Source organism: Papio anubis, chromosome 5 (genome assembly GCF_008728515.1).
Source record: "Papio anubis isolate 15944 chromosome 5, Panubis1.0, whole genome shotgun sequence".
NCBI classification, from domain to species: Eukaryota; Metazoa; Chordata; class Mammalia; order Primates; family Cercopithecidae; genus Papio; species Papio anubis.
Genome location: NC_044980.1, coordinates 161,164,313 through 161,184,284, shown reverse-complemented (window position 1 = coordinate 161,184,284; position 19,972 = coordinate 161,164,313). Strand labels below are relative to the sequence as shown.

At 40.7% G+C, this 19,972-nt stretch overlaps 1 protein-coding gene across 2 annotated transcripts in view; it reads right to left on the bottom strand.

Moving 5' to 3' along the window:
• Positions 1-9,074: 9,074 nt before the first annotated feature.
• RARS1 (arginyl-tRNA synthetase 1) overlaps positions 9,075-19,972 on the bottom strand; it is a 34,824-nt gene continuing 23,926 nt past the window's right edge. For both annotated transcript variants that reach the window (XM_003900489.4, XM_021939946.2), the window contains 4 exons: positions 18,064-18,169; positions 11,431-11,603; positions 10,282-10,529; positions 9,075-9,295 (listed from right to left, as the gene is read on the bottom strand). In XM_003900489.4, coding sequence (XP_003900538.1) covers positions 9,186-9,295; positions 10,282-10,529; positions 11,431-11,603; positions 18,064-18,169 — 637 coding nt within the window. In that variant the 3' untranslated portion in view covers positions 9,075-9,185. The remainder of the gene's footprint in view (positions 9,296-10,281; positions 10,530-11,430; positions 11,604-18,063; positions 18,170-19,972) is intronic.

Here is a 19,972-nt window from a genome sequence, read left to right as displayed (position 1 = left end):
TATGTTTTATGTCCACTGAGAGTCAGTAGGAGGTTTGCACCACACAGCCACTAAAGAACTCAGGCCCCATCATCTTGTGGCTGCCACATGAGAAAAAAGAGGGCCTCCACTGTACCGCTGAAGAATAGAGTGCAGATAACTCACAACCTTTTTGTATGTTTAGTCAAGACTTTGACACAATCATATCTACTCACCACGGATTGCAGCCTTGATATCCCAGGCTCAAGCAATTCTCCCACCTCAGCCTCCTGGCTGATGACTGGCCAAAGTCAGTCACATGGCCTGCCTAGCTGAAAGGCAGCTGAGATATGTGGATGCCATAATTGGGGAACAGTAAATGTTTTTACCTAGGTGTCTATTGCATAATGCCAGCTGGCACACCTGGATCAGTGTACCCAACACAAACACCTCAGGTGAAATTTACTGTTCAGCATGTATATATTTAAATGTACTCATCAAGACAAAATATAATACCTCCTTCCTAACACATGACTAAAACTCAGAATCATAGTCAACTCCCAATAATATATCTAATATAGCTGGTTCATTAATTAGAAAAAGAAAATCTTCTCCCTTTTTCTAGCCTCTGGGCCTTGGAGAGTTGCTAAAATCCCTTATTTGGGATGTCATTGTTTGGCCATTACCTCTGCTGGGGGACACTTCATCTCTTGGTGGCTCAGACTCTCACTCCATTCCCCACTGTAGAACTAGTGGCTGCCATTCAGGAAATGCTCAAAAAGCTTAGCTGGACTACTTTTGCAAAGGTCTTCTTTCCATAAGACACCTTAGAAATTCTCTGTAATTCTTCATTTTATGGAATAAGAATCTGAGATTTGGGCTGGGCGCAGTGGCTCATGCCTGTAATCCTAGCACTTTGGGAGGCTGAGGTGGGTGGATCACTTGAGCTCAGGAGTTCGAGACCAACCTGGAAAACATAGACCCCAACTCAATATATAAAAAAATTTCTACAAATATCAAACTCCTACAATCTAAAATCCCCACAAAAATTACAGTGAGTCTAACTGTGCTCCCCTTCAATCCAGTACATTTTATTTTTTATAAACACCATGTATATGTATGTAATTAAATTGGTATGAAAATGCAAAGCAAGCCAAACAACAAAACAAAGCAAAAAAAATTGTTTTACTTTAGATGACCCCATGTACTCTCATTAACCAGTGAAATTTCTATATTGCAACCAAGTATTTTTTTGATGTGTACAAATGTATGGGGTACATGAGAAATTTTGTTACATGTATAATGCAGTGATCAAGTCAGGGTATTTAAAGTATCCATCACCAGAGTACAGTACATTTTTATTAAGTATCGTCACCCTACTCAGCTATCAAGCATTGAATTTGTTCCTTCTATCTTACTGTATGTTTGTACCTTTTTCTTTTTTTTTTTTCTTTTTTTTTTTTTTTTGAGACGGAGTCTCCCTCTGTCACCCAGGCTGAAGCGCAGTGGCGTGATCTCAGTTCACTGCAACCTCCTCCTCCCAGGTTCAAGCGATTCTTGTGCCTCACGCTTCACGAGCAGCTGGGATTATAGGCACATGCTACCATGCCTGGGTTTGTTTGTTTGTTTGTTTTTGTATTTTCAGGAGAGATGGGGTTTCACCATGTTGGCCAGGCTGGTCTCGAACTCCTGACCTCAGGTGATCCACCCATCTCAGCCTCCCAAAGTGCTGGGATTACAGGTGTGAGTCACCTCACCAGGCCTGTATGTTTGTACCTTTTAACCCACTACTCTTCATCTTCCCTCCTGCCCCCATTCACCCTTCCCAGTCTCTTGTTATCTGTTTTTCCACTCTCTACCTCCATGTGATCAAATTTTTTAGCTCCCAGCCAGGCACGGTGACTCACAGCTGTAATCTCAGCAGTTTGGGAGCTGAGGCAGGTGATCACTTGAGCCCGGGAGTTCAAGACCAGCCTGGGCAACACGGCAAAACCCCATCTCTACCAAAAAATACAAAAATTAGCCAGGCATGGTGGCACATGCCTGTAGCCCCAGCTACTCAGGAGGCTGAGGTGGGAGGATCGCTTGAGCCCGGGAGGTGGAGGTGATGTGGTGTGATGATCACGCCACTGCACTCCAGCCTGGGCAACAGAACTAGACCGTTTCAAAAAAAAATTTTTTTTTAGCTCCCACATATAAGTGAGAACATGGGATATTTGTCTATTTGTGCCTGGCTCATTGCACTTAAGATAATTACCTCCATCGACTGAATATTATTTAGCCAATTTTCTAGAATATTAATCCCTGGCCATTTTGGGCTGACATTGGCCAAGAAGCAAAGTCAAAAATGAGAAAATTAGCACAAAATTAATTGTAGATGCATATTAACTTCTCTGTACCATTTATGCCCTAGTTTAAATCTGCTTTTAAAATTTATTTGAGGCCGGGCTCGGTGGCTCAAGCCTGTACTCCCAGCACTTTGGGAGGCCGAGACGGGCGGATCACGAGGTCAGCAGATCGAGACCATCCTGGCTAACACGGTGAAACCCCGTCTCTACTAAAAAATACAAAAAACTAGCCGGGCGAGGTGGCGGGCGCCTATAGTCCCAGCTACTCGGGAGGCTGAGGCAGGAGAATGGCGTGAACTCGGGAGGCGGAGCTTGCAGTGAGCTGAGATCCAGCCACTGCACTCCAGCCCAGGCGACGGAGCAAGACTCCGTCTCCAAAAAAAAAAAAAAATTTTTATTTGAGTAAGTGTGGGCCAGGTGCTGTGCAGTGGTTCACGCCTGTAATCTCAGCAGTTTGGGAGGCTGAGGTGGGCGCATCCCTTGAGGTCAGGAGTTCAAGACCAGCCTGGCCAACGTGGTGAAACCCTGTCTCTACAAAAATACAAAAATTAGTTGGGCATGCTCACTTTGTCACCCAGGCTAGGGTGCAGTGGCATCATCACAGCTCACTGTGACCTTTGCCTCTCAGGCTCAAGTGATCCTCCCACCTTGGCCTCCAGAGTAGCTGGGACTACAGGCATCTTGAATAGATGTGGCAAGAGTGGACAACTTTGTTTCTAATCTACTGAGATGCTCATGTGGGGTATTTATTTCACTCTTCAGTTTATTAGTATGATGTATTACTGTGAACTTTTGTTTTTGAGACAGGGTCTCGCTTTGTTGCCCAGACTGGAGTACAGCGGCCCAGGCTCAGCTCACTGCAACCTCTGCCTCCCAGGTTCAAGCAATTCTCATGCCTCAGCCACCCAAATAGCTGGGATTACAGGTGCATGCCACCACATCCAGCTAATTTTTGCATTTTTTTGTAGACATGGGATTTCACCACATTGGCCAGGCTGGTCTCAAACTCCTGACTTCAATCAGTTCACCTGCCTCTGCTGGCCAGAGTGCTGGGATTACAGGCGTGAATCCGTGCCAGCCTGTGATTTTATTTCATATGTTGAATCACCTTTACATTTCTCAGATAAATCCTACTTGGTCATGTGTATAGTGCTTTTAGTATTTTGCTGAATTCAGTTTGCTAGTAATGAGAGTTTTTTGTATCTGAGTGATAACTGATCTGAAGTTTTCTTATTTTATGATGCTTTTGGTTTGAATATTGGGGTAGTAATATCCTTATAGAATGAGTTAAAAAGCAATCCTCCTTTTTTTGAAGAGTTTGAGAAGGATTGGTGTTAAGTCTTCTTTAAAGATTTGATAGAATTCACCAGAAAAGCCATCTGGTCCTTGGCTTTTCTTTGTTGGAAATTTTTTGACTACTGATTCAATCTCTTTGCTACATAGGTCTATTCAGATTTTGAGACAGTTTAGTTTGTATGTTTCTAGGAATTTGTTCATTTAAATTGTCTAATTTTTTTTAGCATACAATTGTATTCTCTATTCTTTTTATTTTGTAAGGTCAATAGTAACCTCTCTACTCTCATGCCTGATTTTAATAATTTGAATCTTATCTTTTTCTTCTCAGTCTAGCTATAAAGGTTTCTCAATTTTGCTGATCTTAAGAAAATAACTTTTGGTTTAATTCATTTTCTCTATTGTTTTTCTATTCTCTAACTCATTCATGTCCACCATAATCTTTATCATTTTCTTTCTGCTTTCAACATGTTAAATAGGTATTTTTCATTTTAGTATAATATTTTAATTACCTTGTCATTTCTCTTACTATATATTTTGGAATTATTTTCTTGGTGGCTGCCCTGGGGGTTACAATTAACATCTTAATTTATAACAATCAAGTTCAGATTAATATCAACTTAATTTCAGTAGTATACAAAATCTTTACTCCTATATAGCAGTCTCCTATTCCCTTTTGTAGTTTTTGTCATAAATTACATCTTTATACACTGTATGTACATCAATACAGATTTAGTTTCAATTGTCCTTTTTATTTTTAAAAATTTTAATTTTTTAGAGATGAGGTCTCATTATGTTGCTCAGGCTGTAGTGCAGTGGTTATTCACAGAGGTGATCATAGCACACTACAGCCTCAAACTCCTAGACTCAAGCCATCTTCCCACCTCAGTTTCCCAAACATCTGGTACTACAGGGCATATGCCACCATACACATCTCCGCAGCTGCCTTTTAAGTAAGTTAAAAACAAAAAAGACATTACTGTTGATTTTTATACTTTTACATACTTGATTTTATAATCTTTTACACTTTTTAAATATACTTTGTACTATGTACTTGCCTTTACTGGTGTTGTGTGTTTTGTTAGTCTAGGGTCCTTACATATCAACATTTAGCATTTCTTGTAAGGATGGTCTTCTAGTGACAAACTTTTTGTTTATTGGGAAACATCTTAATACCATCTTCATTTCTGAAGAATAGCTTTGCTGAATATAGAGGTCTTGACTGACAGTTTTCCTCCCTTTTGGCACTTTAAATGTCATTCCACTGGCCCTGTGTAGTGCCAGTGGAAGGTAGGACTGGCACTGGAATTCTCAGTGGGGGGTGGCATTGGGAAGAGTAACTGAATTCCACAAACCACATACCTTTGGATGACGGAAAGTTTCAGGCAGCCCTGTGTTTGGAAAAGCACTGAGTAGAGACCTAGTAGAGACTAGAGACCTTAGTTTAGCAAACAGGTCCCTGTAAATTAAAGAATGGAATGAGGAGAGTTTATATTTATGTAGAGACACTGGACCATACCAAGTCAAACGTTTTCCAACCAACTTAATTTTCCTCATTCCTCACACTATTGTGTTTAATCAATTTGGGGATGTACATTTTAACATTTCTCAAATTGCAATGCATCTCGCAGTCATTATTAGTCAGATGATGGTTGTGACATAGTCATCACTGCCTTCACATGAATATCAGGACTCAGATAAATAATCCTGGGAACTACAGTGGAACATCAAAACACTGCATCATCAATGTTTTTGGTACCACAGAGGATGATATTGTCTAGAAAAGACAGATATTAATGACTGCATCAAAAAGTATCTCAAAGAGTGGGACTCAAGTTTTAAGAGTATTTTAACCAATTTACTTCAGTTGTATTTTCCTTTGCTAAGTTTGTACATAGTGATACATGATACAAAGTCTAAAAGACTCTTTTCAGTATGAAAATTCTAACTTACGAAAGTTCTATCAGTTTAAAAGTTTGTCAAAATTTTTTAGTAGTGCAAAACTATAGTATCTTGCAATCTATAGTTCTTAGAGCTATTGATATATAGTATTGTAATTTCCTAGAATGCAGTAAATAAGCTTGAGGTCACAGATCATTCCATTTGTTAGGATAAATGAATGAACACCTGAAAATTGTGTTTTTTCTTTTTCTTTTTTTTTTTTTTTGAGACGGAGTCTTGCTCTGTCCCCTAGGCTGGAGTGCAGTGGCACAATCTCGGCTCACTGCAACCTCCACCTCCCGGGTTCAAGCGATTCTCCTGACTCAGCCTCCTGAGTAGCTGGGACTACAGGCATGCACCACCACGCCCAGCTAATTTTTGTATTTTTAGTAGAGACGGGTTTCACCATGTTGGCCAGGATGGTCTTGATCTCTTGACCTCGTCATCCGCCCACCTCAGCCTCCCAAAGTGCTGGGATTACAGATGTGAGCCACCGCGCCTGGCAAAAATCGTGTTTTTTCTATTAACCAACAAAAAAATTATTTTGACTTCTTTTAGAGGTCAAATGAAGGCAAGTTTGAGGGTCACAAAGGCCCATAGACTTAAATGAGATTAAGGATTATCTGAAGTCAAATTGGCTTTGTTTTTCCAAAGGCTAGCACATTAAAAACAGGCTAATTAGCACAACCATAGTCATAGCTACCAGAGACTGAGGCAGGAGGATCACTTGAGCCCATTAGTTCAACGTTACAGTGAATGGCTGGGCACAGTGGCTCACACCTGTAATCCCAGCACTTTGGGAGGCTGCGCCAGGCAGATCACCCGGAGGTCAGGAGTTTGAGACTAGCCTGGCCAACATGGTGAAACCCTGTCTCTACTAAAAATAAAAAAAATTAGCAGGGTATGGTGGCGCATACTATAGTCCCAGCTACTTGAGAGGTTGAGGCATAAGAATCGCTTGAACCTGGGAGACAGAGGTTGCAGTGAGCCGAGATCGCACAACTGCACTCCAGCCTGGGTGACAGAGTGAGACTCTGTCTCAAAAAAACAAAAAACAAAAAACAAACAAAAACAGTTACAGTGAACTACAATGGCACCATTGCACTCCAGCCTGAAAAGCAGAGGAAGACCTCGTCTCTATAAACAAAAACAGGAGAATCAGAACTCTACTACTAAGGAAAGGTTTCTGATATTATCTGTATTACCAAATGGTATTTATATATCTATAAATTATGGTAAGACAGTGTTTTTTTTTGTTTGTTTTTTTTGAGATGGAGTCTCGTTCTGTCACCCAGGCTGGAGTGCAGTGGCGCGATCTCGGCTCACTGCAAGCTCTGCCGCCTCCCAGGTTCACGCCATTCTCCTGCCTCAGCCTCCTGAGAAGCTGGGACTACAGGCGCCCGCCAACTCACCCGGCTCTTTTTTTTTTGAGGCCAGTCTCGCTCACACCGCCGCCAGGCAGTGCAGTGGCCAGATCTCACGCAAGCTCCGCCTCCCGGGTTCACGCCATTCTCCTGCCTCAGCCTCCCGAGGTAGCTGGGACTACAGGCGCCCGCCACCTCGCCCGGCGGATTTTTGTATTTTTTAGTAGAGACGGGGTTTCACCGTGTTAGCCAGGATGGTCTTGATCTCCTGACCTCCAGGTGATCGCCCGCCTCAGCCTCCCAAAGTGCTGGGATGCAGGCTTAACCCACCCGGCGCCCGGCTTTTGAGGCGGGTCTCGCTCTGTCACCAGGCTGGAGTGCCCGGTGGCGTGATCTCCGCTCACTGGCACGCCTCCCGGGTTCACGCCATTCTCCTGCCTCAGCCTCCCGAGTAGCTGGGACTACAGGCGCCAGCTACCTCGCCCGGCTAGTTTTTGTATTTTTTAGTAAGGCGGGGTTTCACCGTGTTGCATAGGATGGTCTCCATCTCTCCTGACCTGGGTGATCCACCCAGCCTCGGCCTCCCACAGTGCTGGGATTACAGAAGCGTGAGCCACAGCCCGGCCGACAGTGTTTAAAGATGGTGCGTGAATAGGATGGGTGGTGTTTAGTATATGAACTTATCATGACCTTTGGTTAATTTAACATACTCCTCTAGTCTTTCATTACTTTCTCCTCCACCTCACTGCTCACTGAATCCTGTTTTTTTTTTTTTTTTTGAGATGGAGTCTTGCTGTGTCTCCCAGGCTGGAGTGCAATGGTGCGACCTTGGCTCACCGCAACCTCCGCTTCCCAGGTTCAAGCAATTCTCCTGCCTCAGCCTCCGGAGTGGCTGGGATTACAGGTGCCTGCCACTACATATGGCTATTTTTTGTATTTTTAGTAGAGACAGGGTTTCCCCATGTTGGTCAGGCTGGTCTTGAACTCCCGACCTCAGGTATCTGCCCGCCTCGGCCTCTGAAAGTGCTGGGATTACAGGTGTGAGCCACCATGCCCGGCTGAATCCTGTTTTAATTCCTAGAATCTCCTGAGTCTTCTGACCCAAGGGCTCAATAGTCTAGGTGAACTGTCTTTGCAGTTAGTAGAGTGAGAGGAAAGTGCTTAGCCTCCCCATGTTTGTTGGAGGGAGCAGCGATCTAATGTGGACATGTTAGACTTACACATACCAGTTTGTTTGTGAACAGAAGCTATTATGATAACTCATTAAGATCCTATCTAAGGTTCCTCTAAGCTTGGAGACTTTTAGAAATAGCATAGTATGATACAATTCATGCTCATCAAGCATTCATTTTTCTATTGTGTTGGCTTTACATGGAATCTCATTTCATTTTTGTGTTGGCAGATTCCATTAACTGCTGACTCAATAATCAGTGTGCTAAGCTGTACCCCAAAACGTCTTGCTGCCACTACCGATCTCTGTATTCTGTGCTGCTACGACGACTCCAATTTCATGAAATGAGACAATATGCCCTGCCCAGGGGATGAATAGTGACTAGTCTAAGGAAATCATGGCAATCCTCTTCTTAGCTTGGACATTCACTCTAGGTTTCTACCTTCCTTTGCGACTGGGATTGGCATCTAGCCAATAAGGTGTTAAAAGTTAAATCTTGAGCTTCGGGAAAATTTCCAATCTACGTTTCCTTGCCCCCTTCCCCCGAACCCAAGTCTGTTATATTGCCAATGTCATCTTTTCTTAAAATGGAAATAGCCTGAATTTGGGATTTTAACGTGCACAGGTGTGAATCTTAATTTTGTTCCTGAGCAATCCAGGGCAAGTTACTTATCTCTGCGCAGTCTCAAGTTTTGTTACTTGTAAAACAGGGTAAGTACCTCTCACAGAACAATGAAATGAAACATGAATGGGACAATGAAGAGGTGTAAATTCTTGGGGCCTTTTTAGGGTCAATAAATGGGATTTCTTATCTAATTAAAATTAATAAAACACATTCCTGCAAAGTCAATACACTCTCACTGTGGTGCACAAATCCTGTTTTTCGTGGCCTCCACTAAGTCATTTTGGTTTAATGCTCAGCAAGATGTAAGCATATTTGTAGAAGTGATTTTTTTCTTTTTAGAATTCTAGCTGTTAGAGATAAAGAACCACATTTTGCATAGTTGACAAATTTTCTTTACTTATGCTTGTGTCCACATGATTGTAAAAAAGCAAACAGTGCCAATGGCCACTTTGGTAAAAACACACAGTATTCAAACCTACGAAGGATTACATCCTTTGGACAGGTTTTATTCCCAGGATATCGAACCCCTTGGCCATGACAGCAGCTACTGCTTCACATAGCAGCATACGCCACATGTTCACCTTCAATATTTTTCCTGAAAAGACAGAAAAAAGTTATTAACTTGTTTTCCTTTTTGAAAATCATTATTAAAGAATCTATGTTACTTGGAAATTTTAGTTAGAAGTGCACATAGCCCAACCCACAGATGTTTTTGGGTTTTAACTAGAATCTTCTTTTCCTTAAACTATGCAGACAATTTAAAAAATAAAGGTATTTCTGTTAAGAAATATGTTTTTAACTATTAAGAGAGATAAGGTCTGCAATGATGAGAACAGTAAATTTTACCTTCTAAAAATTTTTCCTAGGCCTCATGGTCTGAAATAACTATAAACTTCATTATCATATTGATTTTTTTTCCCTAGTAGAGTTTCAGTCCTCAGGAATGACTTTAACAAATGTCTACTTGCCTTATAATACATTAATTTGGGCTACTTCATTAACTATGTAATATGACAGAGTGCAGAGAGCCTAAGGTAAGGAAAGATAACAATTGTTTTCTAAGAAGTTTCCATTATCAAAAACACCCAAAGATTCCTTCTGGGAGCCACAAACACACTGTGTTTGTTGGAAATGTCCTACTCTCAGTCATCTTCCAATTGTTTTCTTTGGAGTCCTAAGGTTTCATCTCATGTGCCTAATCGTAGAAAAACAGACCAAGTGGGCAGAGTTCCATTTCTGGTTTAAAGTGCTACTTCACATTTTGTCTTTTATATATGATATGGATCACTCTGCAACTGTTAGGGAAAAAGTGGAAGTTTCCATGAATAAAATAAATCTGAAAACCACTCTCACACAATTCAAATGCTTTGATGGCACCCCATCCCTAATATGGCTACTAAATGAGACACCTGGAGCTGGGTGCAGTGGCTTACACGTGTAAGTCCAGCCATTCGGGAGGTTCAAGTGGGAGAATCACCTGAGGCCAGAAGTTTGGGGCTTCAGTGAGCTATTTCACCACTGTACTCCAGCCCAAGGGACAGAGCTAGATCCCTGTCTCTCACAAAAAAAAAAGACACTCACCAGTCTGTCTATCTTTCTCCACACAGTAGCAGCTATCATAGAACTCTGTGAAAGTAGTTGCCAGCTCATATATATAATCACAGAGAGTGTGGAGAAATAAGTCATCCAAAATCTTTTGCAGAATCTCAGGGAACCGTAAAATGCACCGGCCTAGTTTCCATTCCTTCTCATGATCCAAAAGAATCTTGGTTTCTCGAGCAGCTTTTTGGAGCATTTCTTCATCAATATTGGCCAGACGTGCAATAGACCTTAAAAAAAAAAAAAAAAAATCATCAGGCAACCACCACCGTTCCCTTTTGTTAGGCACACTCATTCTCCACTTGAAAATATGTACTAAGAAGTGATTCATGTAAATCAGAAATTATCACCAATTGAAAAGAGGTTCCTATAAAATGAAGTATTTTATTATATGGCATACTATTAGGCAAAACTAATAACCTGATCTAAAGTATTTCATAATACTAAAAATGGAAATGTAATTCTTTTAGGGGATCAGTTGACACGTCCTAGGTATTTAAACATAGAGCATCTAGGGGAGTATCGGCAAGTGCAGTTAGGGCCAGGTTTAGGGATTCTGGGATAACTTGCAATACTAAAAGAGGACATATTTCCAAAGATGCTTGTAGGTAGAAAAATAAACCCGAAAAAAACACTTCAGGTTGAGCGCAATGGCTCATGCCCATAATCCCAGCACTTCGGGAGGCCGAGGCGGGTGAATTACTTGAGGTTCGGAGTTCCAGAACTGCCTGGCCAACATGGTGAAACCCTGTCTTTACTAACAATACAAAATTTAGCTGGGCATGGTGGTGAGTGCCTGTAATACCTTCTACTGGGGAGGCTGAGGCAGGAGAATCACTTGAACCTGGGAGTTGGAGGTTGCAGTGAGCCGAGATGGCGCCATTGCACTCCAGCTTGGGCAACAGAGTGAGACTCCGTCTCAAAAACAAACAAACAAACAAGCAAACAAACAAACCACACTTTAGAAGTCAGGTGTAATGGCAGTATGTCAGTAATCCCAGCTCAGGAGGCTGAGGTGGGAGGATCATTTGAGCCCAAGACCCTGTCTCATTTCAGAAAAAAAATATATTTTTGAGTAACTAAATATGTTTTCATTTGATTCAAAATACAACAATGCCTACCCACAATTACCTGATTCTAGTGAAGGCATACAACAAGTAAGCCGCTGTATTTCCTCTGTCATCTAGCATTTTGTCAAAGGAGAAGATGTAGTCATTCAACCGGTTATGAGAAAGGTCAGCATATTTGATACAGCCATAGGCAATGGATGTCTGAGCAGCATTCAATTCCTCTGCAGTTAAGACCTTTGGGGAAAACAAAACAGTATTTCATAGCTTACTGATTGCTGCTTTTGCCCTGGTGTCTCATAGGCATAAGACTAGGGTAGGGAACATCTAATAGTATTCTTTTACCAATGAACTTTAATAAACACTGACGCTGAGGCAGAAGGACATGGGCCAATGTACAAAGAAAATAATGAAAATATAAAACGCCTTATGCACAATGAAGAATGTTTCTATGAGAAACTGAATTCGTAAAATATAAAATGTCAGCATGAATACCTTTTTCCAATGTATTCAGTAGATACGAAACCAGAAGCATCAATTATTAGTTTATATCCACTTCATACTATGAACATTGTGAGGTTATAGGAAACAGAGTAACAGAAAAATACAAACAAAAAGGGTTAAATAATTAATTGAAATCAAGGGTGTATTAAGAGTAGATAAAAGAACCCATTCACTGTTTTGCTAATATTTGCTCAAGTATTCTGAAGCATTATTAGGCCACAAGTAAGTAATTAAGGATTTTTGCTTCTGCCCATGACAGAGTACCTTGCAGCAGACTAACCATTCTACCCAAAGCATCTATTTAAAACTGGGTTGAGCATATGAAACAACTGTTTGAAGTCACTAGAGAGCATCAACACAAGCAAAGCTGAAGTTCTTGGAAGAACAAAACACAGTTCCTGGAAGAACGAAACATAGGGAATGAGTCCATACTCACTTGGCTTTTTCCCTAAGGGCATTTTTCAGATCACTACATAATGGACAAGGGGGACAGAATCCAAGCAGAAAGAAGTAGTCTTACTAAGGTGAGAAGACAAGAGTTTAAGAGTATGGGGCTGCGAAAGAAGCAAGGACACAATCCCCAAAAAGAAGGAGCCACAAAGGAGTCAAAGACTCTGTGAACAAATTTCTTTCAAATGTCATATGGCTGGCATGCACAAGGCAAGACTCCAAAAAATCTATCACGAAAGAGCAAGTGGTAATTAAAGAGCTGAGCAGTGATTTTAGCAACTGTGTGACACTAGGCAGTTCTGTAGCGGCAAAATGGAAGGGCATTAGCATACACGCCATTGAAATATGGCCAGAGGGTCGTATTTCAAGAGTAAGGACCTCACCCAAGTCATAAAGGTAAAATTTAAATAGTTCAGCCCTAAAGAAGCATAAGGCCAATACAAACAGGGTCAAGATAATCAGCTGGTATGCTGTCTGTCGGCTAGAAGGAAACTTAATGGTCTTGGAGGGAAATAACCTCAGCCAGAATCTTTATAATTTTATCTTCATAATGCTCAGCACCCAATAACAAAGCTTTCTAAAAAAGCAAGATAAGCCAGGTATAATTGCTCATGCCTGTAATGCAGCTACTTGGGAGGCTGAGGCGGAAGGATCACTTGAGGCCAGGAGTTTGAGACCAGCCTGGACAACATAGTGAGACCCCTATCTCTTGGGGGTCTCAAGAGCAAGATGAAATAACTAAATACTAAGGAGGGGGACTACAAAGAAAGGGCTAGGAGAGAATCAAGAAAACAGAAACAAAAGAAAAAAGATAACAGCAACTTTAAAGTCTGGAATTGTTTAAGATGAAGCTACTTAAAAAATAATTATTAATGACAAAGGGGGAAAATACTAACTTTACAGGGGAGAAAACTGACACTATCACCTTACCAAAGAGATCAAAATTATTATTATTCATCATGAAGCTTATCAATATTGTGCCTCCTGATATGATGAACTGATAAGAACTCTACATCTATTCTTATAAGACTGTATAACCTGGAAACAGAGTACGACTTATAAGACTTATAAGACTGTATAACCTGGAAACAGAATTTAACAGAACAGGAGCCAATATCAGACAAATCCAACTAAGTGATATTCCAAAAAAACTAACTGACCAGCAGACTTCAGAAGTGTCGAGGTCATGAAAGTCAAAGACAGACCAAGGAACTAACTGCCCAGATTAAAGATAAAGGAGACATGATAACTAAATATAACATGTTATCTTGGACTGGATCTTAGGCTAGAAAAAGGACATGAGTGAGACCCACTGTGAAACCAGAGTAAGGACTGCAGATTAGTTAATGGTATTGTATCAATGTTAATTTCCTGATTTTGATAATCATACTATATAGCTATGAAAGATATTAGTATCTGGGGATACTAAATGAAATATATAAAATTCTTTGTACTATCTTGCAAGCTTTTTATGTCTAAACTGTTTTAAAATGTTTAAAGAAAACTATGATTAACATGTTCAAAAAATTAAAAGGAAAAGAATAAGAAAACTGGAAGAAAAGATGAAAAGTTTCAAAAAATACCTTAAACATAGAATACCAAAATATAATATCTGAAGCAGAAAATATCCAAAATAAAGCAAAGAGAAAAAAATGAATTAGAGCATAAGAAACACATGAGATACAAAGTTCTAACATATGTACTTAGAGTACCAAAAATAACAGAATGACGAAAAGTAGTAATATTTGAAGAGACATGGCCAAGAATCTTCCTAACCTGATGAAAGAACTCAACTCACAGATTTAGGAAGTTCGGCAGCCCTCCAGAGGGTAAAAAGAAAAATGACTCCCTAAACCACACTTAGGCATTTCTTAGTCAAAATACTAAAAATAAAGCTTAAGAAAAACACTAAAAAAAGTCTGCGAAAAAGATGCATACTTTCAAAGGAGAAACAATGAAACTTACAACTGATTTTCGAAGGAAACTATGGTAGCTGGAAGACACTGGAATATCATTTTTATTTATTTCCTTCCCCCCGCCCTACTGGTCCTCTCCAGTTCTGTGGAATATCATCTCTAAAACTGCTGAAAGAAAACAGCTGCCAAATTAGAATTCTATACCCAATAAAAACATTGTTCAAAACTGAAGGCAACATAAAGACATTTTTGGACAAACAAAAATTCTGAAAGAATCTGTCGCCCCAGCAGACTTGTGGTAAAAGAATAAAGACCTTCAGATTGTGGAAAAACCACCCCAGGTGTAAGCAAAAAAACTGCAGGAAAGGGCAAAAATATATAGATAAATGTAAGTACTGATTGTCTAATGCAAAATAATAATAATAATGATAAATGGGCAAAAGAGTTAAGACTCTTCACAAGAGAAGATTATCTAGATGACCAATAAGCCTAAGAAAAGGCAGTCAGGCTGGGCACGGTGGCTCATGCCTATAATCCCAGCACTTTGAGAGCCTGAGGCAGGCAGATTGCTGAGTCCAGGGGTTTGAGACTCGCCTGGCCAACATGGCAAAACCTCATCTCTACAAACGATACAAAAATTAGCTTGGTGTGTTGGCATGTGCCTGTAGTCCCAGCTACTCGGGAGGCTGACGCAGGAGAATTGCTTGAACCCGGGAGATGGAGGTTGCAGGGAGCCAAGATCATGCCACTGCACTCCAGCCTGGGTGACAGAGTGAGACTCTAGAAAGAAAAGAAAGAAAAGAAAAGAAAAAAGAAAAGAGAAAAAAGAAAAGAAAAGAAAAAAGAAAAGAGAAAAAAGAAAAGAAAAGAAAAGAACAAGGAAGGAAGGGAGGGAGGGAGGAAAGGTAGTCAGTATCGTCAATATCATTATTCATCAGAGGAATGAAAATTTTAACCACAATAAGTCACTATGCACTCACCAGAAAAGCTAAAATAAAAAACACTGACTAAACCAATTGTGATGGTTAATATGTCAACTTGATTGGACTGAAGGGTACAAAGTATTGATCCTAGGTGTGTCTGTGAGAGTGTTGCCAAGGAGATTAACATTTCAGTCCATGGGCTGGGAAAGGCAGACCCAACCTTAATTGGGTGGGCACCATCTAATCAGCTGCCAGTGAATATAAAGCAGGGAGAAAAACGTGAAAAGAAGAGACTAGCCTAGCCTCTCAGCCTACATCTTTCTCCTGTGCTGGATGCTTCCTGCCCTCAAACATCTGACTCCAAGTTCTTCAGTTTTGGGACTCAGACTGGCTCTCCTTGATCTTCAGCTTGCAGACAGCCTATTGTGGGACCTTGTTATTGTGTAATACTTAATAAACGTCCCTTTATATATATCTATCCTATTCTGTCCCTCTAGAGAACACTGACTAATACATCAATGTTGGTAAACATATGGTGCAATGAAACTCTCATATGTTAGTAGTGGGAGTATACAACAGTCACCACTTTCTCCTTGGCAATTTTTTTTTTTTTTTTTTTTTTTTTTGAGACAGAGTCTCGCCTGCCTGTAGCTGGAGTGCAGTGGCTGATCTCAGCTCACTGTAGCTCCAGCCCCGGTTCACGCCTCCTGCCTCAGCTTCCCAGTAGCTGGGCTACGGTACTGCCATTCATACCGTTGTTTTTTTATTTTTAGAGACGGGTTTCACCATGTTCTTGTGGGATGGTCTCGATCTCCTGGCTCAGGATCTGCCCGCCTCCCAAAGTGCTGGGATTACAGGCGTGAGCAACCGCACCTGGCCCTCCTTTGGCAATTTTTAATAAAGTTAAGCATAAGACAACTCTACAACCCAGCAATGCCATTCCTAGATATATATCCAAAAGAAAAAGCACATGTACCTCTAAAAGAGCTTGAACAACAATGTTCACAATACCTTTGTATTCAGAACAGCCAACAACTGGAAATAATCCTAATGTCCATCAATAGGAGAATGGATAAACAAAATGTGGCACCTTCATATATCAGAATATCATTCAGCAATAAAAACAAATGAACTACAGCTGGGTGTGGTGGCTTATGCCTGTAATCTTAGCACTTTGGGAGGGCAAGGTGGGTGGATTGCTTGAGCCCAGGAGTTCCAGCCTCGGCAACATGGCAAAACCCCATCTCTACAAAAAATACAAAAATTAGCCGGGTATGGCAGTGGGTGCCTATAGTCCTAGCTACCCGGGAGGCTGAGATAGAAGGATCACTTGAGCCCAGGAGGTCAAGGTGCGGTGAGTCATGATCTTGCCACTGCACTCCAGCCTGAGTGACAGAGTGAGACTCTGTCTCAAAAACAAAACAAAACCGAAAACATATGAACTACTGATGCACATGGAAAAGGGCACATACTATGTGATTTCATTTATATGAAATTCCAGAATAAGCAAAAGTGATTTATGGTGATAGGAAAATTTCTGGGGTGATGGAAATATATCTTGTGTTCTAAGGCATATATATGTAAAAATTTATTAAGCTGTGCATTTTACCATACACATTTAAAATTAACTTAAAAAAAATACTAGCTGGGGTGGTTAAAAAGAGTCAAAGCAATTTTTGTCATCAGGCAGACTAACAAACAGCTAGATGACTAAATTTTTCACTTTTCTTTTTGAGACAAAGTCTTGCTCTGTCGCCCAGGCTGGAGTGCAGTGGCTTGATCTTGGCTCACTGCAACCTCTTTAAGGTTTAAGCGATTCTCCTGCCTCAGCCTCCAAAGTAGCTAGGATTACAGGCACGTGCCACCATACCCAGCTGATTTTCGTATATTTAGTAGACACGGGGTTTCAGCATCTTGGCCAGGCTGGTCTTGAACTCCTGACCTCGTGATCCACCCGCCTCAGCTTTCCAAAGTGCTGGGATTACAGGTGTGAGCCACTGCGCCGGCCTAACTTTCCACTTTTCATCTGACTGTGCCAGATGTGCCTAGACCAGTGATTTAGCTGGACCATGGGGGCAGATTCCTTATGGCTTGGTGCTGTCTTGGTGATAGAGTTCTTGTGAGATCTGGTCATTTAAGTGTGTGGTACCTCCTCCCCCTACCCTCTCTCTCTTGCTCCTGCTTTAGCCATGTGAAGTGCCTGCTTTCCCTTTACCTTCCCCCATAAATAAAAGTTCCCTGAGGCCTCCCCAGAAGCAAACTGATGTTGGTGCCATGCTCCTACAGCCAGAAGAACCAAGAGCCAATTAAATCTCTTTTATAAATTACCCAGTCTCAGGTATGCATGACCTCTCTACTGTTCTAAACATTTAAAAAAAAAAAAAAAAAAAAAGTTCTTGTTGACTCTTCTTTTTCATTCCTCCAAATTCCACACAAACTGAACCACAGTCTTTTCTAAGGCAGCTATGAAAGGCCATCATGTTGCCTGCTCTGAAGGTTCATCAATGGCCTTGGGTGACAAGAACTGACTGCTATGACCACTCTACAAATGCTCCAAAGAAGGAGCATGGCACATGTAGACTCTGATGTGAGCTGAAGAATCAAACCCATTCAGTCTGCAATATTCTCCCATCACTGGGAACTGCTGTTAAGCAGCACAGATACTAAGCTACATTAACAAAGGAGGAAAACGTCAAGGTCTTTTTTAATTGCCAAGAACTATATTTTCTAAATAAATGCTCAGCAATTCACAAGATAAACTTACTGTGCAATAAAGTCAGAGCAATATAAGCCTTGTCCTAGGTGGGACTGACTCCTTAAAATTCTCCTCAGTTCTCTCAACAAAAACAAAAATGAAAAATCACAGTGCTTGATACACATTATGCCAATAAGGCTTGGGATTACCTTGTCTCTCTCTTTTTCCTTCAACTTGTCCATGGATCGTTTTAGTCCTTCTCCCATAAGGTCCATGAGGCGCACTGTTTCACCCGCACGTGTTTTAAACTTTTTCCTAAAAAATGTAAAACCCTCAATCAGATTTTGAAACAGACTTTTCAACTTAGAAATCTTTGAAAATGAAGGTTTGAGAGACCTGACCACAAACTTCAACATGTTTCAAATCTCTAAGGTATATGTTGCCCCTGAGAACTATTAAGAGAGGGTTGATGCCAATGTTAACAATGCCTTATGCCAGTCATCAAGCGAGTAGAGTACTAAATGAAACATTGTGCTTTCAAGTGCTTTTCATCTCTAGCCCTCAACGCAAAGCATCCAATGCTCTAGCCCTCAACAGCTCTCTCTACATATTTACCTTCAATAAATTTCCTAACAGAGAAAGAAGGTATTTGTTCATTTGTTCACTTTCTTGGAATACAAAGTTTGGCTTAGATGTTTCACCTTTTTAGAAAAATTACTAATCAAAATATATGTTTCTAGAATTGCTGGGAAAGTCAGGAAATTCTTTGATGAAATCTCACTTGAATTTCTCTGTATACTAATTCCTCTTGTTCAGTGGTAACCAAGCCTTGATTCATACCAGAATAGCCCGGCAAGGTTTAAAAAAGATGTTTGAGCAGCCAGTTGTTTGCTTGCTTCATTCACTCATTTATTTTTAGAGACAGGGTCTTGCTCTGTCACCCAGGCTGGAGTGAAGTAATATGACCACAGCTCACTGTAACCTTGAACTCCTAGGATTAAGTAATTCTTCTACCTTACCCTGCCAAGTAGCTAATTCTATAGGTGCGAGTCACCACACCAGGTTAATTTTTTAATTTTTATTTTTTGTAGAGATGGTATCTTCTCGCTATGCTGCCCAGGCTCCTATCAAACTCCTGGTCTCAAGTGATCCTCCCACCTCAGCCTCTCAAAGTGTTGGGATTACAGGCTGGAGACACTGCACCTGGCCCAGTTGCTTTAAAAAAAAAAGAAAAGAAAAGAAAAGAAAAAAGAGAAAAAACCCCAGGATGCTAAGGTCCTGTTCAGATCTACTGCAATCAGAATCACTATGGATACGGCAAAAGGACTAATAAGCACTGCCCTGGGCAGCTGCTGTTAAAAAAGCATTTTGAGAAAATTGAATTTTACCTATTAAACAAAAAAGTTTACATAACACCAAGGATATAATATCATTTTCCTTTTTTTGGGGGGAGGGGGGTTAAAAAATCCCTCAAAAATTAACAATGAAGCATGCTTTTCTAACACAAAGAGTACCAAAATGAATGTGCTACTTTCTGTTAAAGTTTTATTTTCAGAGCTTGCCTAAGCAAGAATCTACTTGCCCTGTAAAATTCTGCTTATATAGAATTAAAACTCCTTTATTATCCCACAAATGCACTATATATTTCCATAGCTTTATGCCATACACTCAAGTGTCCAACTTTCAAATTTCTGATAAAATGAAACTCATCACGAAGACCAGTTCAAAATGCTAAAGAAAATCTTCCTTAATGTTTCAACTTTGCAATTACTGTTCCTTTCAGTTACTCCCTACCTGTGCCTGCCTTGAATTTTTTTGTGTTGGTCTGTTCTGACTAGTGGCTCTACAATGAGGGATGCATATCTGAATACCAAGAGAGCTTTAAAAAAAAACACAGATGACTAATACCCACTTTAGACCTAATAAGTCAGCAACTACCACAGCAGGCCTTGCATGTGTATTTTCACAAGCTCCACAGGAAACTGTTCTGCTCTAGATGATAGCCTCCTTCAGAGAGGAGGTCATGTTCTGTGTATCTGTGTGTACACATTGTGCAGCATCCAACCACCACCATGCACAGCACATACTCAATAAACAGATATACAAGGAATAGCAGGA